At 41.2% G+C, this 27108-nt stretch overlaps 1 protein-coding gene across 6 annotated transcripts in view; it reads left to right on the plus strand.

The window, feature by feature from the left end:
- Positions 1 to 27108, plus strand: part of RPTOR (regulatory associated protein of MTOR complex 1) — a 313806-nt gene that overhangs the window by 165160 nt on the left and 121538 nt on the right. For all 6 annotated transcript variants that reach the window (XM_073312077.2, XM_073312081.2, XM_073312080.2 and 3 more), the window contains 2 exons: positions 19900 to 20000; positions 21203 to 21347. In XM_073312077.2, the coding sequence (XP_073168178.1) occupies positions 19900 to 20000; positions 21203 to 21347 (246 nt within the window). The remainder of the gene's footprint in view (positions 1 to 19899; positions 20001 to 21202; positions 21348 to 27108) is intronic.

Consider the following 27108-nt stretch of genomic DNA (forward strand, 5'->3'; position numbering starts at 1 on the left):
GCTCAGACCTTTTAACTTACAGGTCACCTAGGTCTCATTCCTGATATGTTGAACATACACTTGCCTGACAACTGTCAGCCCAGAATCCAAACTTCGGTCACCTTTTTGGCAGTCAATATTGTCAAGCCACCTAGCTAGTTGTTTTGGTCACACATTGAGAGAGTTTGTCAATGGGGGTCAATGGAGATGTTAGATAATGCTCATAGCCTTAAATTTTTGGAGTTACAACTTCGCAAGCGTTAAGGACACATGTGAAATTAGTTTAATACTCTCAGCCTATACCCTAGCTAACGTAAAACCATGTGGCAAAAGCCTCTGCTTAAGGCAGGCAAAGGCTGCTGTAGTAGAGAATGTCTAAATTCAGGCAATGAGGTACATTGGTAGAGCTATATGGGAGCATACAACTGAAATGGCTCCTGCAGGTCTGGTGTTTAGATACATTGGCAGAGCTAGTCCAGGGGAGACTGGCACTGGAATAGCATGGAGTACTACAGGCCAGGATTGGGATGCACTGGCGGAGCTGTTTTGGGTGCATAGTGCTGGAACTCTGCCGGGGAAGCTTTCACAATACTTGTCTGAGGTATGAATGTCTCTCAACATAGCTATCGTTTTCTCTTTTATGACCCATAAAATCCATTCAATACCCTGAGCCTCTGTGTGTGTGTGTGTGTGTGTGTAAAATCAGAAAAAAAAGACGTGTTTTGTCACTTCCTCAGCACACTCTAGTGTTCTTTCTGTCTAATAATGTATTATATTTCGATCCTTAATGTCATGGATACCCATAATAATCCTTTCATCCAAGCAATACTTGACCAGACTATTGGCTAATGGACAGCCCAGGGCAAAATGATGGACTAAGTAAACTCTTCTCCAAAGCATAGCCCAGGTTATGCAAGCCACCCAAGCTATTGAAAAACTAAATCATAATTCATCTTCTGCATTCTTTGTTTTCAAAGAGTTTTTATAGGAAGGTATTTTTTGCCATCAGGTGAGGTAGTACATATTTGTGTGGATGGTCTCTGAGATCTGTGCCACATGGTTAGTATTTTCAAGCTTCCTATTCTTAGAACATTGTTATGTACCCAAGTTAAATTAGCTTGGAACAATTAAAATAAAAGAGAATTCAATTTCTGAGATGTTTGCCTTGAGAAACGCTCATTGTCAAGATTAATTAGAATAGGCCATGGGCTCGGACTTCTGACACGTGAATGTTTAAAGCCAGTTATCCTCTTTCAATTCTTCAGGATTTGAGTCATTCATTCATTCAGGTGAAAGGCATTCTCTGTGGTGTTCGGAGGGGTTGGATTGGGGTATTTAATAGGTGGGTAGCTAGTAGTAGTGTTTTAATGTATTATTTCTTGCTTTTTTAAATAGGTTTCTGTAGAGTACAGTGATTTGCAACTATCATTCATTGGTCCCAGACTGCCAGTAGGAAATGGTATTTTGCAACAATGGTGATGAGTGTAGGATTCCATCAGCTAAAATTCCCAGTTCAAAGCGCTCTGTCTTCTCTTTTGGCTTATTGCATTGGTAAAGTAGATCCATGTTGAATAACCTGCACATTTTAACCCCAAATAAATTTCAATGTGTAGTTGAATGCCAGAAAACCTTCCGTGTCATATACTTTAGGAGATAGGTCTATATCAGGCTCTTGAGCAGCTTTTAAGTGTTTAACCATTATGGAAGCCATGCTGACATCAAAAATTTGATCTATGTGAAAATGGGTCCAGCATCTACAAGCCAAATTATGATTCTATTAACCTTAACTTAAAGGCAGTAATGCATAAATGGGTTCAGACCATGTTCAAGAGATCCAGTAGACAAAGAACAGGCTTGTGGTATAAAGGAGGAGGCTGAAATCACTGAGGGTCCCTCATGTGATCCTCAACTGACATGAAACTGTAACTAGGCAAAGCCCTGCTGGAAGGGTTTGAAGGACTGGAACCCACCAGGGTCTCCACATGGAAGATGGGTAACACCTGGTAAGCTTGGCATGCCTGTAGATTGTTTTTTGTTTTATTATGTGCTTTCTCGGTAATGTTTTTGTCCTAAATAAATGTGAAGGCTGGCTGGTCACTGGTAAACACATTCAGACCCTAGAAGAAAGCAGAATGGCTGGGGCTGGACAAACGTCAGAGCTGCTGGGATAAGCACAGTGAATTGCCAAGGACCTGCAACCTTAAATTTCTTGTTAAGGAGAGTGTTGCAGGTCGCTACCCATAGAGAGGTGATGGTTGGAGACCGGAAACTTAATGGGGGTCCATGAGCAGATGACAGAGGGAGGGGGCAGAGTGCATTTAACCCTGGAACTGTGAAAGCACTTATCCGCTTGTTTCTGAGTGAGGATCCAGCCCAAACCATTGACTAAAACTGGCAGAACAAGGCCCTTGGGTAGTGACAGATTATGTAGGAAAACAAAGAGAAATCTCTTCAGCTCATTGTCTGTGAAAAAGAAGCTGATGTAAAACGGGGTCAGAAATCTGTTTGCTAAAGTAAATAAAAGAACTAGGAGAATTAATTCAGCTTTCATCCATCTCCAGAACTATATTACATTTTCCCTCCCATAACTCATGAACCATGTTGAGCTTTTAGGTTTTGTTTTCATTACACCAGCAGTGAACACATTTGATTTTTCTTTTTCCTGTTTGCAATATGCTTTGTGGATTTTTAACTGAGGTTTTTCTAAGTCACACACTGCACATGGCAGCAATGTTTATGCTGATTCATCCCATCAATTGCTATAAAATCTTCATGTCAACTTATAGTATTTTTGAATAGTACGGGTTTTTAACTAATGCACTGTGCAAGGTGCAGGGAAGATGGACCAGCGTTCCTTGTAATCTGTGAGTAATCAGAAGCGACTCATTCATTTCTGTTTCTTATTCTATCTTGCTTTCTGATTATTGAAGGGAAAATGGAACCTCCCCAGCCCAACTCAGCAAAGCTACCAAAAGAAGCTCTTAAAATTGTTTTCAGTAATGTGTCAGTGAAGCAACAGCTGCACTTCCCCATTAGGTACTGTGCCCTATGGCAGTGCATGCCACTTGTCCTTGGGCGAGAGTGTTTGCAAGGAGGTGAGGAGCAGAAAAGAAACCTGCACAGGGGTTGTTCTGTCTCTCTCATCTCAACGCTCACCGTGCCCGCTAATGCTCTTTCAGAAGCTGAGGGTGATCATCTGGTGGCCTGAGGGTTCCTCTGTTTACTTTTAGGCTTGGCGGGGTTCGATTTTTATCAGTAACTGTCGGTAAACATCAATTTCAGCTTGCACAATGCAGTTGATGAAAAATTATATCAACCAGTAACCGTGGGTGTGCCTGCAGGGTTCGGCGGTCACCAGCCCTGCAGCTGTGCAGGGAAACCTCGGCAGCCCTGCTGTCATGGGAGTGAGTGAGTACGTCTGTGACTGCGGAGCTGCAGAGGGCTCCCTGCGCTGCCTCAGGGTTGGTGACACCTGATCGCTGCAATACAAGGTGTGGGAGGAGGCTGTGTTCCTGGTGGAACAATCTTAAAAATAAGGATTGATAAAAATCATCAAAATTGGGGGGGGGGGGGGGGAGGAACGCTGCTAAGCCTACTTACCCTTGTGCGGACAGAGGGATGTTGTCCTGAACAGTTCTGATTTTGAGCTGTCTGGAAAGCAAAACTAAGAGGTTCTGTCTTTAAACCCTGAAGGAATCGTCAATACAAGTGGAGATCTCCTGGGGTACCACATAAATGTATTATTAAGCACTGACATATGAAGTAACAATTAAGTTCATTATCATTAAGAATATTCCGTGTGGAAGGATATCTGTTTTTCCAACTGGCTTAAGAAGTTAGACTAGGGAAATAAGCTCTCAAGGCCTGTGTGTGCCAGGAGACCAACCTGCTTCCCTTACTACGGGGATGAGAATACTATTGGGAGGGGCATACAGTTTCAGGGGCACCGTGAAGGGAAGAGCCTAAAGAGGACAGAGTTGAAGCTCTCATTTTCCTAGCCCCAAAGAATTAGACATGCTCAGAGGGGAAGAAGTGGCATTTCTTCTTATGGTGAGAGAGACTCTGTCCTCCCCTTCCAGGAGTAGGCACAGAAGACTAATCACTGCCCCACTAGGTTTCTGCCTCCTGAGAGGTTACTAAAATGAATTGAACACCAGTGTCCTCATCTGTTTTCCTCTTCTAATGTTTTGCCTTAGAACAATGGGTATCCATGTCAGACATGGCTGGTCCCCTTTAACTGAGTCACCTAAACCTGCAGCTGGAGTACAAGGTACTTGAGATTGGCTTGTAATATCGCTAGAAATTCTAGCACCAAACATGGTAGTCAGTAATAGCCAGGTGTTTTGCCTTTGGAGCTGTGCACTTCCTTTAAACCCAGATTACTGGTACAAGATGCTCCCAGCCTTGCAGTGGTATTTTCGAAAGAACTTGAATTCAAGTGGAGCAGTTTTAGTTCCACAATACCCAGCATTAATGAGCTAAGAATGGTCAGGCACTCTCATCACCTGACTGGCAGGTGTAACTAGCATTCCTTCACAGGTCATTAATGATAATCCACTGCAAATATGTGAGTACCTCAAGGTGAAATGGAGGAGAAAAGTCGTCTCCTTTGAAAATCCGTTCTGTTTCACTGCTAGGTGGGAATACAATGTGCAAAGGCACTAGCTGAACTCAAAATGCAGGAAATCTATGCTGTGTAACTGGGCAGCTATGTGTTATACTGCTTATAAATAGCCAGTTGCAGAAGGGTTCAGCATAGTCTCAAAGATGTAAAATCATAAATTAAGGGGCAGGGGAAAGGGATTAATCATTAAACTGCTAAGTATCGACAAAGCTGTTGAGCTGGCTGCCAAGATGGGTTTCTGGATTTATTGTGTAATGTGGCTGGGTGACATACACATGTCCTTATTGCGGTCATCTTTTTGTGTTTTCAAGGCAAATGGGGCTAAGAGTCCTTGTATAACTCCAAATTGAAAATGACAAAACTGAGATTTCTACCAGTGGGTGAGATAATATATTTTATTGAACCAACTTCTGTTGGTGAGAGAGTCGAGCTTACGCAGAGCTCTTCTTCGGGTCTGGGAAACATGACTACATCAATGCTGTATTCTCTACCAGTGTCATTTTAAACCCCCTGAGCCACTTGTATGTTCTACTTCTTCCCCTGAATCTGTTCCATGGATTTGCAAGAGCAGCATTTTAAGCAATGAAATAAGAAAAGTCAAAGTATATTAAAACAGGCAGATGTTGTGGGAACGGGGGGAGCAGTTTACTTTGTTGGCTTTGTTCTTTAGTCTGAACAAAATCCTAAGCACTGTAAATTGGTGACATAATCAGTTACTAAAATCTTTCTGTATTATCTAGAGCAATGTTATAAAAAAATTGTTGCCAAACAGATGTTATGAATCCACATGTTATAAAAGCATAACATTAGGAGAGAGTTAACATACGTTACTGATTTTACTAGATTTGTAATAATTCTAAAACCTAAATACTTAAAGCTAGAATAATTCATTTGTTTCAGCAAGCTCCCACCCCCACCCCCACCCACGCATTGGGGCAGCAAGGCTCAGGCAGGCTCAAGCTTCAGTCCTCCTTCCTGGGGTCGTGTAATAATTTTTTTTGTCAGAAGGGGGTCACGGTGCAATGAAGTTTGAGAACCCCTGATCTAGAAGAAGGAACACAATGGTAGAACCTAGAGGAGCAAGCTAAGGGATTTTCCATTTCTAATTTATTACTGGATTTATTAATTCCTTCTGGGTGTCATTAATGTACTTTTTAGGAGGGCTCTGAATGAGGTGAGGATAGTGGCTTGGTGAACTGTAATTGGGAAGTCATTGCATATGTAAAGGTTGCTGTTGAAAAAAGCTCAGAGATGGGAGAGGGAAATTAATGGGACATCAAGCAGAGCAGGTATGCAAAAGATCTGAGATGTGTACGGAGGTAGAATCCTCCAGAGTCCTGGAGGTGAGGATGAGAAGTTATAACTCAATACTACTGACGAGTGGGAACAAGTGGAGGGAGGTTCATGGTTCGGTCGAATGAGAAAAATGATGACTGCACCAGCAATTCTTCATGTACTAGAGAGGAGCCATATTGGTTTCAGGGAGGTCCGAGACAGAGAAGGTTGTTGCAGAGGTTAAGGCAGGAGGTGACACAGGTATGGACAAGTGTTTTGGGGATAAGTAGGGGAAAGGGTCAGATTTGTGAGATATTGTGGAAGGAAAAAATGGGGCCGCGGGTGGGGGTGTGGGAATCAGAACTCCACCCTGTACAAGTCGGTTGTCCTTCCTAAGGCTTGTTGGTTTTGCTCTTAGACCTCTTAGCCAATTCGGATTTTATGTAGCCGTTGGCAACTATGGCTCAGTGAACCTCTGCTTTCCAGTGAGCTAGCTTGCTATTTTTACCCAGGTGTAGGAATCAGTTTGCCTGAAACAGATGACCGATGACTCCCCTAGGTCAAAAGCAAAACAGTTGCTTGGCCTTTTAGTCCTTTGCTTTGGCCACCACACCCTGCGTAGTATATTTCCTTTGCTGTTGCTGAGACCAGAAATCAAGCGTTTCTCAGTGTTGCACTCAAATTCCTCACAGTGTTTTAGGGGGCACTTGTTACAAGAGTTTTTTCTGAGTTCTTGCTCCTTCTTGATATCTCCATAACATGCTTTTTAGAAGAGCTGCCTTCCTGAAAAATGTTCTGATTGAAGGTTTCTGAGGATAGCAAACATTAAAACCTTTTCATCCTAATCTGATAAAGATATCAATTATAGAGAACACATGTTTTTATTATAGTCCCAAGACCAGTCTAGCTAGACAGTAGTGTATAATGTAATTTATAATTTATCTGTCTTTAAACCTGGGAAAGGAGTTTATTTCTAATTAAGATGACGAGTTTGAGAGTAAATTACTCTGCACCTTCTTTGAAGAGCCCAGATTTCTAATTATCTAGACTAACCCAGCAGCCTAATGAATAAGCATGTTGCTGCCTCTGCAGTGCATTTGTATTACCAATCCTTTGAGAGGGAGCCAAAATAATCCATATTTTGGAACTAATGCTGGAGCTCAGTAATACAGTTTTTAAAAGAAACATAGAGAATGTGAGGAAACCTGGGAAGCTCAGGGGACTGAGAATGGCGTAGAGTGCTTTTTTCCAGTGGGGCCATTTGTTAGTGTCTGGTACAGATAATTAGTGAGCAGAAGTCCCTCTCATCTGATCACTGTTCAGTTTTTTTGTCTGAAATGAGTTAATGGTTACAATAATTTGTAATGACCAAATATCCATGGTAAAAGAAACCCACCACAATTGACATGAATCATATTCCCTTGCCCCCAGTGTTGTGTTACACATCTTAGCAAACATACCATATTATCTGTGGGGCATGGACAGTCTTCTAAACCCTCCATGTAGTCCCTGCAGATCAGGGTTGAGTCACATAGGCGGGAGCAGGATAGCTTGCCTTGCAACTGCCTGTTCTGTAGCTGTTTGAAAACACAGATCTCAAGTCTCCAGGTCTGTCAATCAAGCACCTTTCAGCAGTACAAAATTCACTTTACAAAAATTACTAGAAACAACAAGTTTGGTACTAAAATAACCTTTGTTTCCATTATAACTATTATGGGGTGTCACAGGCTGGAAATCAGTAATTCATTAGTGTCTGTCAGTCACTGATAAGATGAGTAATGATTCACAAGGAACTAATTTAGAGATGAAGTGGGAAAAACAAAACCCCAAGAGACTGCACAGCAGAAAGAATGTGAGTAATTGGGGAAAATGTGGAAATCAGGCTGTAAAGTAACAAAATAACAAATGCCCAGAGAATCTTAATTAGTCCGAGTTGCCTTTAGAACAGTAGATCGGAACGGAGGCAAAGTAGTATGATTAGTTAGTTAACAGTAGTTTAGTTTTTCATCTCTGGAGATACCAGTTCAAATTATGAGTAGGTCCGGGACACTTAGTAATTTTTAGACATCCCAAACCAACACGCCATTTGTTGTGGATTAGCAGTGTCTACTCAAGAGAGACCCAGGACTGGACTGAGATGACAGTGGCCAGGTCACATGATGTGCACCCATTGGCAGATGTGTGAGGGGAAAAAATACACAAAGGCAGGTGTAGTGCAGGAAGTCAATCCAGCATGAGATTCACACACTCAACATAAGACAAAACCCAACACATTCAAAATAGCCTCTCATCCCTTCCCCTCTCTTTCTTTCTCTTCTCCTCCCCCTCCCCCCATCCCATTAGGGAAAATTCAACAGAAGCAGAACACCAAGAAACCTGGTAGGAGAAGGGAATGAAGACACCTTTTCTGCATGGCATTTTGATAGCAAAGTCCTGGAACTGTAACAAGCTCAGTTTCAAACATTTGGAGCACTAATTTCCTCTTATCGTATGTTCAGCTGATCATGTACTTTGGCATTCAGAATGTGATCATCCTTCCCTTTAACAGCCTTTGGTTTTGTATAAATTCATTTCCCCTGGTGGTGGCTGCGTGCTTCCTTGGATACCAGTATGTATTAGCCACATATCAGTAAGGGAGAACGAGGCTTTATGTGACTCGCACTTTTCCCCTTAGAATTCCATGAAGGGCCTTTTACAGTTGTCAGAATCAAACTGTTGTTCTCACTATACAAAGCTCTGTTCTCAGCTCCCTTCCATTGCTTTTGAAGTCAGATAATTGCTTTTATCACTTTTCTTTCTTGAGGGTTGGCATGTCCAGCAAGTTCTTGCTCATCTATTTAAAGCAAACTCCATCCAGCAGTTGCCACCTTTTCCCAGTAGCCATTAGCAGTGACATTCTTTCATTCCATCTGAAAGCGTCAGGAGGATCAGACCTGTCCATGTTTTGATAAGAATGGCACTGGCTTCATCCATTTTTAAATAAACAAAATTGTTGCTTACACTAAACATAATTCTTTTAAATAGTATGCACAGCATGACTTTGTAATCTGTTCTAAAATTTTCTGTCAAAGAAACAGTGCTAGAATTGGTTTTGGGTTGTTTTGTTTTATTTTGCAGCATGGGAATAGCCAGCAAGGTGCATATCTCAGTGTGTGGGAAAGAAATATTATTGATGGCACCAGTACTGTGGCTTGGTCTATAAGGCAATGAGGTCCTTTACCCAAAGACCTTGCAATCTAAAATAGTCATGAACACACCGAATAAAAACAGTCCAAGGTGTGTAGGAAAGGGAGAGAGAGCAACAGTGGGGAAAGTAATTATTGACCTAGGAGGAAATATAATTCTTATATTTCACCTTCATAGTTCACCTTTGAAGACTACAAACTTTGGACCAAAGTTGGGCAGTTCACAGTTCCAGAGTTCCTTCTAGTCAGTGTAATGGAAGACCCCAAAATTTGGCTTTAAATATATTAGATTTAAACATGTCGGTAACCAAAGGATAGTAGTGACAATTTGTCATCATACTTAGCTGACAAACGTGGCTCATTAGTACTTGAGTTGAGGGGTGGGAAAGACTTTTAGATTGTCTTTAAGAATGATGATCCAGAAGGCTTTTTTCTTTGGCAATGAATCATTTCTTATTGAAATGGAGCACTTAGTTTTATCACCATTGTTAGATAAAGAGTCAGGCGCTGGTATACTGCAAAAGCTTATTGTGTATGCAAAGTAAAGATCATACTCAACAAGATGGTTTTCATGGCAACAGTGTTCCATTGCTTAATAAAGATAGATGGCAGGACTGAAAACAAAGAGACAAAGTTTTAGAACGTTCCAGGATAAATGCTGTCAGAACTTTAACTCTTTTGTTGATTGTCTCAAGGAGGTGAGTGAGGTTTCAGGAGTTAGCCTTATCCGTTAGAACTGTGTCCTTTCTGTATCAGCCGCATGATTGTATGATAATGAGAGAGATGCTCCCTTTGATTGAACTAACCATTGAATTACTGATGTATCTTTCTAGCTGAATGATTTACACTGCAAGATTCTGGCACTTGTATAGCCTTTGGGCTTCCCCTCACATATCCTCTTTGAGACACAAGTAACAAGGAAGCCCCAGGCAGCTAGTAAATAGGATTGGTGATCGGAGCCCAGTGGAGATAGCTACCATACCTGCTGCCTCACCACATTCCCCAGATTTTAAAAGACAGGCAGGAGAGGGCTCAGTGGTTATACTAGTGGCAGGAGAAAATGGTAAGAATTGGACTGAGGACCTAGCAGGAGCAAGTTCGTAGGTTTGGATAACCATCCCAACTTTGAACTTTCCCTTTCACTGTTTTTGAACACATCAGAGAATATTAACTATAACATCTTGTTCTAACATGTAAGCCATACATTTTAATGTGCATCTCAATTTTATACACATTAGATGTCCAATAGTAAAGTTAATGCAGTGAAGCTTTTACCAACTGAGGGAGGAAACCTGGCTTCCTTTGAAGTAAATGTTTCCATTGTAATTAAAGTGATTCACAGGATTTTGCTAAATTTCTGAAGACATTGACAGTGGCATCTGGCACAAGTTCAGTGACCTTGACATTTCATAGTCTGCACTTTTCACAATATACTGCAGTGATTTAGGGCTTTGTAAAGGTGGCTGTTAGGAATAGTTGATGGAAGAACTAATGGATACTGTAGAGATGTTAAATCCCAGCCAAGAGCTGAGGCAGCGTGGCCTCCTGTCCCCCCCGCCCTTTTGTTTTTTTATTTTTGGTCTAGATTTAGAAATGACATCTGTTTGGTCCTTGATGTCAAGGGCTCTCCAGTGATTGTCAAAACATAATATGAAAGACATCAGGAGAAGTGAAACCAGGAAGGCAACAAAATCCCACACAGGACAAACTCTTTGTGGAGCTCTGCTGTCTTTTTATAAAAAGATCTTCTACACTTTCCACAGTATGCATCCGATGAAGTGAGCTGTGGCTCACGAAAGCTTATGCTCAAATAAATTGGTTAGTCTCTAAGGTGCCACAAGTCCTGTTCTTTTTGCGAATACAGACTGGCACGGCTGTTACTCTGAAACCTGCCCATTCCATGTTTGTTTCTTTTAGTATCCACATACCCAAAAAGATAAAAAGCATTTATAATATTGTGGTCAGAGGACTGCCTTGAAAGACCTTGTCCTGCAGTGTGCAAGCAAATAGACTGAGAATCTCTGCAAATTGTTTTATCTGAAAAACAATTAAGATACTCAAGTCTAAAGAAAATCTGCATATTCAGTGGAACTCTGCAAAAATAAACAAAATGAAAGCTGACTCTAATTTCTGAAGGGGGATGGAAATGAGGCTATTTAATGTAAGCAGTCAGTTTTTTATTTTATCGTAAAATTGTGAGAAAGGAAATAAGAAATGCTTTACTTTTCCTCCAACCTTTTATTCCATATTTTTTTCTGTAGCATTAGGCATCAGCTCCCGTAAGTAATGGGTACAGGCTGGTGCTGCTGAATTTCACTGTAGGTTGATTGAGTTTCTAAGGTTGGTTGGTGATGGACTTATTCAATTTTTGGCTGATTAATTATCCCTATTATCAAATTGATCTTTGTTTACCATCTGAGAGTTGAGAATTGCTCCTCCAGTCCCCCTCTGAAGTTAAAATTTGATTCCCAAGCAAAGATGAGATTGACTGTTATCAGATCGTATTCAAATAAAAGCCCTTTCCCCAGATCATTCAGCCTGTCATCCAGGCAACACAAGCAGTTTAATCTTTACTGCTGTCACAGGACAGGAGATCAGGACGTCTCATCTAGGAACAGAAGGATTGCTGATTTTTCTAATGCAAAGATTTATCCTGCTAATTTTTCCAAATTTAATTGAGTCTCTGTGAAACATGCAGAATAACCGTGCAGTCAAATACCTTCTAATGTATGCTTGATAGCTGCAATTTAAAATCTAAAGGCCCTGGTATGTGTGCAGGTAGACATTATTCAGAATACTGCCTAAGCACTTATATACCTGCCTTCCTCCTGTTCACCTTCTCACCCAATAATAATACATAAACATTTATATAGCATGTGCATCTTCAAAGCACTGGCAGACCTTAATGAATTTTCACACTGGGAGAGGGTAGGCAAAAGTTTTATCCCCATTTTATGCCTGGGGAAGCTGAGGCACATGGAGAGACAATTTACCAAGGTAACATAGGGTGTCAGAACAGAACAGAGACAGATAATTTTTGATTCCCATCCCATGCACTCGCCAGTAGAGTGCTCTGCCCTTCACAGGCAGACATTCTTTTTCACAATACCTGACAGAGGTTATAGTCTTACAAAGGTTTCTAACATTGTAAATGTTCAGGACTATCACCTACTCTTATCAAATAAATAGGTCTTTAAAAAGCAAACACGTCCACAACACAATCTATGCCCTACTAACGAGCAGTTGTTTTCAGTGCCAAGCCTTTTAGTGAGAAAATATAAAACTCCAGACTGTTTCTCAAGAGAATAGCCTGGATTATTCAAGTCTCAGGTTGCTTCTAGGGAATGGCTGCAGGCAGCAACTTCCTATTTCAGCCTGCCATTCACAGCTAAGAGCACCAGCCAAAATACACATCTCTGTGCATCTCACATTTAATAAAGAGAATTAGGTGTGAAGTTGTTCTTGGAAATCTCTCTGCCTCTCCCATCAGCACTGAAATTTGATATTCTGAATTCTGCTCTGATACGAGTTCTTTCTACTTGCTTTGAAAGTTAAGTTAAAGGGACAGACAAGTAGCTTAGGATCGATATTTGCCCTACCAAGGAGCCTGAACAAGGAATGCTTTTGGATTCCAGCCATAGTAATATAACTTCACTATTTTATTGTCGAGAATTGTGTGGAATGTAAGTGTATATTTATGTGGAACTTTCACCAAAGAACTTATGTGCCTTTGTGTTCCCTCTGCAGCAGCAGTTAACAAACATGATTTCTAGAGATGTATATTTTTTCCTCTCATTCCAAACTAAACTAAGATTTTTTTATTAAGTTTTTAATATCAAGCAGCTTGAGAAATACTGAGTTACAACAAGGGAAGACAGACTCCTCCTGAATCCTGCACCAGACATTGTGGGTCTCTTCCTACATGTTCGTGTGAATGATCTGAAGATGGCTGGTAACAGGCAAATGATAAATTCAGCTGCATCATTTAGTTTTGTCTCCAGACTTTTAAAGTCTGAACGTGCGTTACGGAACTGTAATTGGGGTGGATGAGGGGAATCTGTGAGGATAGTTTGCCCAATTTGGGATGCTAATTTTGCCAGTATGATTTTCTTCATGCTAAAGGATATATGTATAATCTGAGAGGTATTGAGTCTGATCATGTAGAGTTGGAAAAGTAATGTAGTTCCTAAACTCAAGGAGTGAGAGAGAGTTTTGTGATTTTTGTTTGTTAAAATGACAGATTGTGAACCATGTAGGAATTATTCATTTTATTATAGAAAAACATATTGAAGAGTAATCTGAAGACACTTTGAATGGCAGCAGGATGGGGTGGGTTGTAGCTAGCTTCTGTTCTGCTTTTGGTTGTCTATTATGTTGGGTGTTTTTTCTGGGCCTGTGACTCCTCTCTGGTTTTGGGTGGTCTTTTTTTATTTTGAGGCTAGGCTCAATGGGATTGATATTATCTTGAGTTATTTTATAGCACCCTAGATTTTCACAGAATACCTAGAAGGATATTGTCCCTGCCGCAAAGAGTTTACAATCTAAGGCCCTAAACCTGCAAATACTCACATGCTGAATTTTAAGCAGATGAGTAGTCTCGCTGAAGTCAGTGCTTAAAGTTAAACATGTTTGTGTTGGTAGGATCAGGGTCTAAGTTTTCGGTGTGACATACCGGGGAGAGAGGATAAGAGGAGGGTTTTCAAAGGTTCCAGTAACCAGTGACACAATTGCTTAGATTAAGCATGTGCACTTCTTGGTTAGCCTATCAAGATTTTTTGCTAAATATAAAAATAAAGAATAAGATTATGAAAATTATGAATATTCTTGACATACAGAAAAGGTTAAGGTAAAACAATTCTCTGATTAGCGCATATAAATAAATACCTAGATAACTGCATTGTGAAAATTTGCTAAATATTTTAGATGAGTCAAACACTGCAATCCAATTAAACTATTATCATTATTTCAGAGGAAAATTAACATTGAATATTGCAGGTGTGGCCAAACTGTGAGCCACATGTGGCTCTTCGACAGTTCAGCTGCAGCTCACGGAGCTCGGTGAGTCACCCTGTGGGGGGAGGAGGGGTTTCACCCCACAACGGAGCGAGCCAGTGCTCGCAGCTTCAGCCCCATGTGGGGGGCGCAGAGGCGCAGGGTTTCAGTCCTGCTGAGGGTGAGTTGGCGCTTGCAGCTTCAGCCCCACGGGGGTGGGCAGGCACGGAGGCTCAGGGTTTCACCCTGCAGCGGGGTGAGCCAGTGATCATGGCTTCAGCCCCGCAGGAGGAGGGGCTCTGCTGCTTGGGGCTTCAGCCCTGCAAGAGGAGGCAAGCTGGTGCTGGGGGCTTCAGCCCTGCAGGTTGCACCTTAGGTCCAGCTTCAGCTGCACAGGCTCGTTATAACAGGAAATCGCGTCACTGTAGTGCTGTGCAGACCTTATGTGCTCCGATCTCCCTGCATGCTGCACACTACAGTTGTGTTTACTGTTCACAAGTCGCATTTGAATAGTTTTAGATTTAAGTGTTAACCTTACGTTAATTTTGTGGATGACAATGACATCTTCAAAAAGTAAGAAATGCAAGTATGAAGAAGAAAACCAAAATTTTCAGCCAGAATGGAAGGAAGATTTTGCATTCACTAGCAAACGTGGCAAACCCCTGTGCCTAATCTGCAATGCATCGCGCTTTCTCACTACAAAGCGAACTTGACAACATCACGACAAAACGAATCACAATAGCTTTTTGTCTAAGTTCCCTCCTGGATCAGAATGAAGGGAAAACAAGCTACCCACATTAAAATTACACCTCAGCAGTCAGCAGACGCTACTTTCTGCCTTCAGTAAGGAAGCTGAGACAACAACTGACTTTTTGCTGTGGCATGGAATATTGCTCGTGCTAAATGTCAGTACTGTGATGAAGAATTTGTTAAGAAGAATATTGCAGAAGTAGGTTGCAGTTTTAGATCCAAGTAACACAAGTTCTCCGACTAATACAGCAAATTCTAATTTTGTGCCACACTATGGAGAGGTGGATCTCCCAGATCAGTGCCGATGTTTCAAGCAAGATGCAAAACGAACTAATAAAGAATAAAGAGTATCTGTGTGTGATGTCTAATTGATCTGTTCCGGGGTGGTTGCGGTGATTACTGTGCTGTAATAGTATGATACTGTCTGTACAGAGATTTATATGGAAGAGGAAAGCATTTAGCTGTATCGCTTTAAGATGAAAAGCACCAAGGGTTTCCTCCATCTGCCTTTTTATTACATGACAAACAGATACATTGTGGCACATTTTACTTTAATGAAGTAAAGCTAGACTGTTACCTCGCCATTCACACATCTTACTGGGCTGGCTGCACATTTCTGAAGTCTGGTTACCATAGCTGTTGATACTTTCTTAATAGAGAGGAGCTTAGCTGGGAGAGTGCCCGACTATGTTAGCTCTGAGCCAGGGTTTGAGCACTAATGGGAGGGTTGGGAACTGGGTATGAATGGCTTTGTGTTTCGATGAGGAGGAACAATGGGTGGATCCAATAACAGTCCACACCCACTCCTCTTTAACCCAGAAGTGCAGCCTGTGTAGGTTTTGTGTCCTAGGTAGCATGAATTGTGGTCTGGTCATTTGGATTGTACGTGGAGCTTTGTATGCTGGGACCTGTACTTTCTGCAGGCCACACTTCCATATTAAAGATGAGTCGCTGCAGTGTATTTTGCACTTTAAGTGCAGCTCTCAAACTCTTGGCATCTTGTCAGTTTAGTCCATGGATGGGATAAGTTTGGGTAACTCTGCAACAGGAGGTCATTCTGTCCAAGGGCTGAGTCTGGAAATGGTGAGCTTCTTTTTGTTGTTGTGGGGAGAAGGCCTGAACCCTCCCTTTCCTCTAAACATAAAACACACATTGGGACAGCGCTTTCACACACTGGGCCAGTTTTCATTGACTGGTATCCACCAGTGAGCAGCTGCATCTGGCTCACTGAAAAAGCTTTCTGATTAAAACCTGCATCTCAATCAGTATCCAGTCTTGATTTGAAGACATGAAGAAATCGAAAATTCACTACTTCCCTGGTAGTTAATCATCCCCAAAGTTTAAAAAAATGTATTACTAATTTGAATTTCTCTGGCTTTAACTTTCAATCATTGATTCTTGTTGTCCCTTTCTGAGCTAGATTAAAGAGCTGTTCGGTACCCGGTATTTTCTCTTTTTGAAGGTACTCATACACAGCATTCAGCATTCAAGATACTTTTTCTTTTTTTGGATAAACTATACAGCTTGAGCTCTTTAAGACTCTCACTGTGATATATTTTTTCCAGCCCTTTAATCACTTAAATTGTGATTTTTCTGTGCATCCTTTCCAATTTTTCAATGTCCTTTTTAAAATCTTCACAGCAGAACTGGACACAGTATTCCAGTACTGGTCTCACCAATGCCCTAGACAGAGGCAAAATGACCTCCCTTCTCTTCACTACTCCCCTCTTTATATATCCAAGAATCACATTAGTCCTCTTTGCCACCGCATCAGTTGTTTGTCCACTGTGAGCTCTTAATCTTGTTCAGAGTTAGTGATTTCCAGGGTATGGCCCATTCTCTAGGTATGGCCCGTTCTCTAGGTATGGCCTGCATTCTTTCTTCCTAGGTGTATGATTTTGCATTCGGCTACACATTTTTTTAATGGTCCCAGCTTACCACACAATCCAGGTTCGTTCTGAATGACTGCCCTGTCCTCATTATTGTTTACCGCTCTACCAATCTTTGTATCATCTGCAAATTTCAGCAGCAGAGCTACGCATTCCTAAACTTAAGAAACCTGGAAATTGGTGCCAGTGGCTTGGGTTGAGGTAAAGGGTAACAAATCATTTTAGTTTTCTTGAAGCTCCTATTTGCTGCTGGTCCCCATCTAGACAAAAAGGTGTTTTTGGAAGCCGTGTCCTGTCAACTCACTGAGGAGTGAAGGAATATTAAGTATAGCTAGAACCAGGGGCTCCACTGTAGCAAATGCAAAGTTTAAAATTTGGTCTCGGCCCTATTGTAGCTATATTTTGGTTCCATACCACTAAACTCTACCTCTGGGGGGAGCAGACTTTAAAAAGAATGTACATCAAATTCAGCATTACATTTGTAGAATACACATTCCCTGTGCTACAATCTCCTGCAAACTAATTTTGGAATCATGGGCTGCTTTGTCAATTACTAAACTTACCCTGCGCTAAGATTTACTTGCTTGAGAGAGAGTCAGTGTGTACATATTTCAGTATTTGCAGAGATTTGAATTGATTTCTTACACCCCAAATGCTGAACTTTGAGAATCGCTTGTGTTGCAGTTTCCGTGAGACTCCCAAGACAGGAGAAGTGTTGGCAATAGATCACTGTTTGGAAGGCTACCATGCTAGGAGTTGTTCAGTGTTTTTTTTTCTCCTTTCAAAAATAAAATATAATAGAAAATTTGGTTCCTCAGCACTTTTAACATGACACCATGATGTAGACTCCCTGTGTGTATTGCTGACAAGATCTTCCTGTTCATGGAGGTGGGACTGAACTTCATATCCCAAAGCTGGAGAACCGGAGGATGTGAATGTTAACCAAGTGGACTGATGCCACCATCCCACACAAGCCAGAGAACAGCTTGCAGCTGCAGTGGTAATAGCTGCTGTTTGATCATCTCCCTTCATATTATATTAGCAATGCCCCTGACCCTTTACAGAAAGGGACTTTGCTCTCTTCAGAGAAAATTAAACAGTATGGACAGAAGATTTTTATACTGAATATTTTACTTTGAAAGCAAGTAGTTACAGCTAGGAAGATTGAGGTGGTTGTGCATTGCTCCTTGAGATAATCTGTACCCTAAATGTCTGGATTTGTCTTAAGTGGAACAGGCAGAATGATTCCTGAAAGACAGCAGAGCTCAAATGCAGCCAAAGTGGCGGTAAAAGTCATTGCCTCAGCTTGTGGTGTGGTTTTCTGTGTTACTCTAGGGCTCCAAAATGCATGCTTTCAGCAGCAGTTTGATGATGGTTTATTGGCTAGAAGGAGCTTCTCAAGGTGACCTTTGCAGTGCGTCTGAAAATCTTCAAGAGGAGAAGTTTTTCAGATGAAACTATTTGAACATCTCTTTCTGCTCTGTAACTCTGATAGTGATGAAGAGTGTCTCTTTCACAATCAAGTCCTTGTATGATACTTGTATTAAAATTTTACACAGTAGTGCAGATCTTGATGGTCCAGTGGGTACCATTACTGCTTTCCAGGAATGCTGATCTGCTCATCAGAAAGGCTTTGGCTTAGAGAAACACCTTTTTGTTGGAATAAGAAGCCACCTAGTAAGTTTAAATATTTACCTGACATATTTTTCAAATAGTTATTATGGTGGAACCTGAAGGCTATAGCGATGGATACGTAAGAAATATATAGACAGATGTGCATCATATTCATTTGAGACAAATTTTCAAAGAACTTAGTGGGAGGAAAAATTTGGTATACTAATAAGAGACAGCAAAATGTGCCCCTCATAAGTGAACTTTGATGACCTCAGTAGGAGGCACACACATACTCCAATGTGCTTAAATTGTTGTGTCTGGAATAATGAGGAGAATTTCATTAGGTCTTACAACTTCATGGATAGACAATATCTTTCTAGTTCATTTACAACAGCAGGGAGTTGTGAAGTAAGTCTGTTACCGTCATAAACCTTTAACAGTAGGGCCACATTTTCCAACGCAATGTGCTTTTTATTGTGATTCATTTGGGCATAAGCTTTCATGGGCGAAAACCCTCCAATGAAGTGGGTTTTAGCCCACGAAAGCTTATGCCCAAATAAATGTGTTAGTCCCTAAGGTGCCACAAGTCCTCCTTGTTTGTTTGTTTGTTTGTTACTGATACAGACTAATACGGCTACCGCTCTGAAACCTTTATTATGATTGTCACTCCCTGGAAAGTTGTGTTTTCTGATTGAACATCCTTCTGTGCCAGTGGACGCTGAGCAGTTCTTATCCAGACGCTATTTGGAGCATGAGCTCAAAGTTTTTTTTATTAATCATATTTTTTATTAAATACTTCAACAGAAATATTGGGTGGTGAATAAAATGGAGCCAGACAGCAGTTCTGATCTGAAGACCAAACTTTCTGGAGTTCCTAACAGCACCTCTCCGTGCAGTGCCCCTCGAGATACATGTCCCTCACCTCATCTCATTGTTTATTGTCTCTTGATCGTGGTCCTCCATCCAAAATCTCAATTCTTGAGATAATTCAGATATTACTGCTTTTTTTGATAGAATGAAATTTGTACAGCAATATTCATTCTTGATAAGCCCATTTGGCTTATGATTCCATTATCGTCTTCAGATTTGTTCCACCATTTTGCTAGGGAAAGGAGTTAGATTTACAGGATGATAATATTTGGGATCACTTTTCTCTCCTTTCTTTGAAGATCAGTACTGCATTTTGCTTACCTCCAATTTCCAGTACCTCCCCAATTGTCTCATCCTCCCCCCCAATATTCAGCAACATGGCAGGTTTGTTAGCAAATTCCCTTAATGCTGTAGAAGGCATATCTGTTGTTAAAGGAGTTCAGAATCTCAGTCATTTAAGTCCTCCATTAATTTGTATAGTTCAGGTGATGGAAAGGCAAAAAGCAGCAAACTTGAGAAGGGAACAAAATATGAGGTAAACTGATATGTGGAAGAAGTTCCTACTGAAACAAGGAAATCAAGGAGGTTGCACGTGGAGGAACAAAACAACTTCTCTCAATAAAATTAAAGCAACAGTACAGTGACACCTGTGGCCTTGGGAATGGCCTAATATATATTTATTTAAATAATAACATACTTAATAAAAATGTCTCTTTTGTAGGATTCCTGGCAGACTGAATGACAGGAGAACTCCTCTGGGAGAACTGAATTGGATCTTTACAGCAATCACAGACACCATTGCATGGAATGTGCTGCCACGAGGTAGGACTGTCTGGCAGTTAACAGTCCATATTTTCACCAGGAACTCTGCCTGCTCAGAGTAGAGGGGTAAGGAAGTTAGATAAAGGGTTAATAAAACAAGGAAGAAGAGAGCGTCTGATAACAAAAGAGGTGGAGAAAACATGAGCTGAGGTGAGACACCAGAAGAAAGAGTCCATGCCCGGGAAAGGGAAAAACAACAGAAAGGCAGAAAGTATTCATTTTCTAAGTGGAGAGAAGGGAGAGTAGGTGTAGAGCTGGGTGAATAATTGATTTTTTCAATTGCTGGCCATTCTGAAAAATTGGAGAATAAATTCAGTCCTGGTCAAACTGAATGAGAAAATGCCAAAAAAAAAAAAATGGTGAGTCAAAAAAATCAGTTTTGGGTCAAAGAAAATGTATAGTTCAACCTGAAATGTTTTGTTTCTGGGCATTTGTAAAGGGCTAGATTCACTTTAACTTAGGTCTCTCCTCTCATCTCCCAGGCAAGGGCCCTAACCACCAAGGTATAGGATATTCTGAGGTGGGTGTCTCTGCATCTCTCCTGTTGAAACTATTGTGCTTTGTATAAAATACTTAAATAGTCATTGGGCCAAAGAGAGAGAATGAGATTAACTCTGTAGCTTCGTGGTTAGGGCATGCTCCTGGGATGGGGAGACCTGGGTTCAAATCCCTGCTCCAGTGAATATTTATATGAAGTGGAATAGCTTCAACAGGCGAGACTGAGAGAGACCTGGTGGTGGCTAGTGCACTCAATTGGGGTAAGACCTGAGTTCATGCCTGGCCCCAGAGCAGGAATTCAAACCTGGGTCTTCCACATCTCAGGTGAATCCTTTAGTCACTGGGCCAAAAGTTATAAGGCGGGTTCTCCCACTGTCACCTCCCAGTCCTTTGTTTTGTGAATCTAGCCTGAATATTTTTTTTTCTGGCTGAAACTGTTTGGCGAATTCATTTCAAATTCACAAATAGTTTTAGTCTATTGCATTTTTCAATGAAGAAACTAGTCAAAAAACTTTGTCCAGCTCTAAGCATGACTTCTCAGGAGAGATGTTACTGTTTTTCTGGGGGGGTTTTGTTTGTTTTTTTGTTGGAGGAAAATATTCATTGACCAGCTCTGTTGTGCGTATGTGTGTGTATCTGCTGGTACACAATGCTGCTTAGAGATCAGTGAAGGTACCTGTGTGTCACACATTATCTCTCTGCAGATCTCTTCCAGAAGCTCTTCAGGCAGGATCTGCTGGTGGCTAGCTTATTTCGTAACTTCCTGTTGGCAGAAAGGATTATGAGGTCTTACAACTGTACCCCTGTCAGCAGCCCACGTCTACCTCCAACATATATGCATGCAATGTGGTAAGTCACTGCTAGCAGGGTACCTCTTGCTTTAAAGGCTTTGAACAGATGCCTTGTGGAGATTTCAAGAGCCGCTGTCATACGAGGCTGTTACCACCTGAATCTGTGCAGCGCTTTTCTGATTAAATCAGTGGATCAGAAATGGAAGCGCATGTGGCAACTTAATACCGATCTCCAAATGCTTCCCTGTGTGTATGATACCTCATTACTATAATTCGGTTATAATTCCCTGATGCAAAAGCTCCACTTCAGCTAAGTAACATTTCAGCCCAAATAGAGAAACAACGGAGCATCAGCTACATTTCTGTTTTGCTGGCATAAAGCTGTGATTGTAAGAGGGAGACCTGGGATAGTTGGGGCTAACAGAAGAATTCTTTTAACTTTCACAATAGAAAGTAAAAGGAGGTGGGGTTTGTCACAGAGTTCATTTCCTGGCGCTCTACTTCTTTTTAGATGATTGATGGAAATGACTCTCATTATGGAAAGCCTTTTAAATGCATTCCTGACTAATAAACAAATGCTGAATGAATACAAAAGTCCTCCTTATAAGTCTTAGTCCTGTCTAATTAAGGCTAGAATTGTACACAACTTGGCTAAGTGTAATCTGATAGGGTCAAGCTAACACAATTTCTGTAAGAGAAAATGATGCCTCTGTAATCTCAGAAAAATTAATAAAGTAATTGGTAAATTTAATTGAATAGGCTTGACTGACTTGGATATTCAGAAAGCTTTAGATAAAGTCCCTCCATCAGACTACAGTGGAAAACAAAGTTTGAGTAGGGTGAAAAGTCATGTCATGGGAAAACGGGTCGAGGTGGCAGAAGTCATATTACATGTCTTGTCTTAGAACTGGAGAGAAGTTAATAGTTCAATATTGGGATCATTGTTAAATACATTAATCATTTGGAGGAAGAAGTAGACAGTGATTAGAAGTTTACTGATAACACACATTTGCTTTAATTCATAAAAAACATGGAGGGATTATGAGAAATGCACATTGGCACCTATAGCCAAAGCTGCTCCTATGTGCTTTTAAATTGGAGGAACTTTTGAGGAAAAAGATTTGTCATTGTACACAGCACAGTGAAGTTGGCTTGTCAGTGTGGTGTAAAAGCAAACAGGATGTTTGTATGCACAAAAGGGATAGAACATGTAGCATACCAATGAGCATACCACACAATGAGTGAGCGCTCATCTGTATGACTGTGTCCAATTGTTGCCTCACCTGAAAGATGTGGCAGAGCCTGGAAACCTCCTGAGAAGGACAATGCATGTGTGGTTACAGGTTTTGCAGGATTTTTATATGGGCAGAGATATACAAACAAATCTATCTAGATACTTATACCATGCTCATTATCAGGGTATCAGAGCTTCTTCTGGCTTCTTGCTGGAGTCCTTCTGGGAGGCAATGTGGCCTAGTGGATAGAGCACTGGACTGGAACTCAGGAGATCTGCGTTCTGTTTCTGGCTCTTCCACTGATCTACTGGATGACCATGGGCAATTCACGTCTTCTGTGCCTCCGTTTCCCCATCTGTAAAATGGGGATAATGATATTGACCTTCTTTGTAAAGTGCCTTTCATCTGTGGATGAAAAGTGCTAAATAAGAGCTATTATTATTGTTTTCATTTTTACTTAGTATTTAGCAAAAAACAGAGCTTCCTTAGGAAAGCATTCATCATGTCTGCTTCTGCTGACTCCCAGATGGTGGCAACCGAGGAAGGGAGAAATGAACAGACAGCTCCTTGATGTATATTTTCAATAGTCTTCCACAAAGGTGGTATTTAAAATAAAATTTAGGTCAGGGGAGACTCTTCCTTATTTGCCAGAGGAGGCCCAGCAACATAGCAGTTCGAGAAACTCTAGTGTACTGTCTAGTTAAAGATTTTATTAAAAAACAATCCTATGCCCATGTATAGCACCTTTTATTCTCAACTCTCTTAACATGTCACAGACTTTAAGTCTTACAACCCACCTGTAAACTAGGGAATGTACCGAGGTTCATCAGAAGTGGCTGGCTTAGTCGCACAGCATGTCAGCTGCAGGGCATGGGGGAAAAGAACATGGTCCAAACTCGCTGTCACGTGCTGTAACTCACTAGATAGTCCAGTCTCCCTAGGCCGTACACAGAGCTGTATTCTGAAGCCTTTCATCTGTTTGGTTTTTTTATTAAAGCAGATCATTGCAGCTGTTGGAAATTTAACCCAGAAAATGTGATGGAGGAAAGAACCAGAATTTACATTGCTGGGTGATAGAGACCTACTGGATGACAGAATGCAAATGTGCACTGCCGAGTACACTGGTTGTCATTCTGCTACGAGCTTTTCACAGATTTTTGCACCTGGCAGATCAGAATGTGAATGCTTGTGAATGTGGGCACCGGCTGTGCTGTCATCCATAGCGATTTGAAACCCCTAGGATCTGCTGTAATATGTAAATGGATGATGAGCTCAGACACGTAGTCCTACAATACATCAATCTGTGTTCCTCAAAGACCTGACTTAAAGGTTTTCTGATTCCCCCTGCCCTCAGTAATAGTTATTTTGCTTGTTATGTTGGTTGCCGTGTGAGTGTTGTGATGGGGCCTTTCTGCTATTCCCACACATCCATGCTGAGGCAGGCAGGTATTGTGTGTCTCTACCCCCTTACATTTGATTTCATAGTTAAAAGCCTTCGTGGTATTGTGCTGGTAAGCTTCCCCAGCTATTTCAAAGTAGTTCAAATCCTTCCTCCATTCCTCTTCCTCGGGATGCTGATCTCCCCACCTAATCTGCATCCTTTCACACCCAGAAATTATGGGTGATTGGCCCACTCTCTCCTCGCTATAGACACCTCTTGTGCTGCGTTTTTTCATATGCCCAGTCACTGGATAAAGATGGAATCCATGCCAAACACTGTTCCTGTCCCACTACTTAGCTGGCTACAGAAGCAATAGCGTTACCATATGTCTTTATTGTTTAGAAAGCTGTCTGTGAAAACTTACATTGCTATAATGCTGCCAGCTCTACTGAAGTGCATTATAATTTACCTTGCATTTCAGATGTGAAGAAACATGATGAAACAATCTCATTGGGGAAGTATGAAATAGCAATTATATGTAAAACACAATCAAATTTTATTCTATTTGTTAGTAGTGCATAGGGAGATACAGGATACACAAGCAAGCTGTAAAAAGGAATCGGCTTTGGAACTGCATGAGTAATATTGATTCACAGATACTTTCTTCCCTTTCTCCACACCATCTCCTCTCCTCATGCACTCTTTTAGATCACTAGGATGTTCTCTGGGGCTATATTCCGCACAGACAACATAAGTAATTTTAGTGATTCACTGATTATAGTAAAATATACTGAATGGATTCTGAACTTTGCACATGCTGTTCGCTCCTCCCCCCTTTCTGGGAAATGCTGGTCAATTGTACCGTAAAGATGCCCTGCACCACACCTTGCCACTCTGCTTCAGTTACTGGAAACATCCTCACAGTCAGTGTAAGAGTGGAAAGAAAAGAAAGCATCTCCTGCCGCTTCTAATTCCATCAGGTTCTTGGTTTTAACAGAAATGGGCTACAAAAAACAGAGTTTGGTGCTCAAGTTTCCCCCTTTTCTCCTTTCAATTATCAGTATAGAGCTGGATCCAGTGCCTTGTTGTTTCTGCTACAGTTACATTGATAGAAAACCATAAAGCATTTGACAAAATATCGTGATGGTGTACTGCTCAGCTATGAGTGCACCGCAGGAATGTGTATATGCTGTGAAATGTTTTTCCACTTGACTTGAGCATCACTTGATCTCATGAATAATTATGGCTGTTCCTTTTTAGAAGTTAAATGTAGACCATTTTGCCCTATATTTTAGTATATATCTTTGTCTGTGCTTCTGTCTGATGGTTTTCTCTATACCATGCTCACTTTTCACATCATTTGAGGATCCTGAATAGATTAACCCTTTTCTGGAAATAGTCACCAGGCTGCCAATGGCATTGGAAATGTCTACAGATATGAGTGTCTCTCTCTTCTAAGTCATCTGGAAGTAAATTCTCTGTGACCAGTTAAGTCAGCCCTCTTAATTTATTCTGTAGACCAGTGCTTTCTGACTTACAAATTACTTCTTCTAACCAGGAGATTGGGCTTTTTTTTCTGAGGCCAGTTTTCGTCCACTGTCCGCCAGTATTAGGATGCACTCAATAGGGCACTGAACTTGGTAGTTAAGAAACCTGGCTTCTGCCACTGACCACTGTGTGGTCCTAAATGTGTGACTTAACTTCTCTGTGCCTCTATTACTGCTCCAAGCCTGTCTCTCTCGGCGACTTAAACTGTAAGCTCTTCAGGGCAGGGACTTTCTCTTACTGTGTTTGTACAATGCCAAGCGCAACGGGACACCGATCTTGGGTGAGTCCTGTTGGCATTACTGTGGTACAAGTAGTAGTGATATTCAATGAGGGAGCCCAGATGTAATTGTCTGTGGTGTATGCAGGGAGGAAGAAACGTTTTTGTCCTGCCTGCACGTGGGTCTCCATGGCCATCGATTGTAGTTTATGCATTGTGATCACCAGTAGAAAATTGTAATCAAGGTAACTTAGTAAACTGACAGAAATTTCCCAATGTGTAATGTAGGCCATGTATTAAAACAAGGGACCTTTATTATGCTGTGGCAGAGATGTGCTTCTAATAATAACAATAGAAATATTGCTACAGTAAATATACCAAGCATGGAATTCTAGCTGAAAAGGAAACCATAATGTAGCATCCCAACAACAGGTGAGGTGAGATTCTAATGTCTTTGGACATTGTGGGAAGTATTGCAAAAAAGGGTGCAAGTCTGCAATTTTCTTTGCTGATTAATTTAAAAAGGACTCTTCTTTTTGAAACACAGATAAGTCTTAACATCTCAGCAAGAGCAAAATGACTGAAGGATTTAGGAGGGCATTTGGCTACTCTGTGTTAGCCTTCTATAGGCTTGGGCAGATTCTTGTTTCAATCAGAAACATGAGGATTTTGGTCTCCACCTCATCGTTAGAGTCTCTAGTACCTATCAGAAAGGCACCCACCTAGTTTGATCAGGAAAGGTCCAGAGTTGCTATAGTAGGGCATGGGTTGAGGTCAGGATTGAGATTCATTGGCTGACAAGAAGAAGGTTGCCCATTGCTGCCTCTTACTAGCACTATCAGACCCTCATTTTCATGAGCACCCAAATCCTTACCAAAGATTTTATCGCTCTAAATATTTTTTAAAATACATGTGTGTGAGCTGCTTCCCTCTGGCCTTGCCTAGAGCAGGCGCCATGTGTCTGCCGTATCGCTGTGGAGGGGCTGACCTCAGACCGGTATTTGAAAATACCGTCAAATAGGACATGCTATGGAGTTGTAGCTGCAAAAAAAACTCGGCATGGGAATAACGTTTTTCCATGTAGCTGGTACAGACTGAAATGTTTCAATCCAGTATATTTGTGTTAGTCCCCAGAGCACAGATGGCTGAAACTCAGATTCCTTCAGCAGCTCTGCAGAAAATCATCAACTCTGTTTCCAAAAGGAAGGAGCCCAGTGCTTTTTTCCGGTGCTGGAATGCAGTCTAATACCAGCTGTTTCCACAGAGAGAGAACACAAGCATAAGAGACTTCTGTAATTCTTTCCCAAAAACGAGATGTGAGGATTAAAAGCATCAGGCAGACTGACTCAGCCCAGAAAATTAAAGTTAAATGTAATAAGTTCTGCCTTCATGATCTGCGAACTACTGCAGTACATGTGGGTGAAGAAATACTGAGGTG

Source organism: Lepidochelys kempii, chromosome 14, assembly GCF_965140285.1.
Source record: "Lepidochelys kempii isolate rLepKem1 chromosome 14, rLepKem1.hap1, whole genome shotgun sequence".
In the NCBI taxonomy this organism is placed as follows: domain Eukaryota; kingdom Metazoa; phylum Chordata; order Testudines; family Cheloniidae; genus Lepidochelys; species Lepidochelys kempii.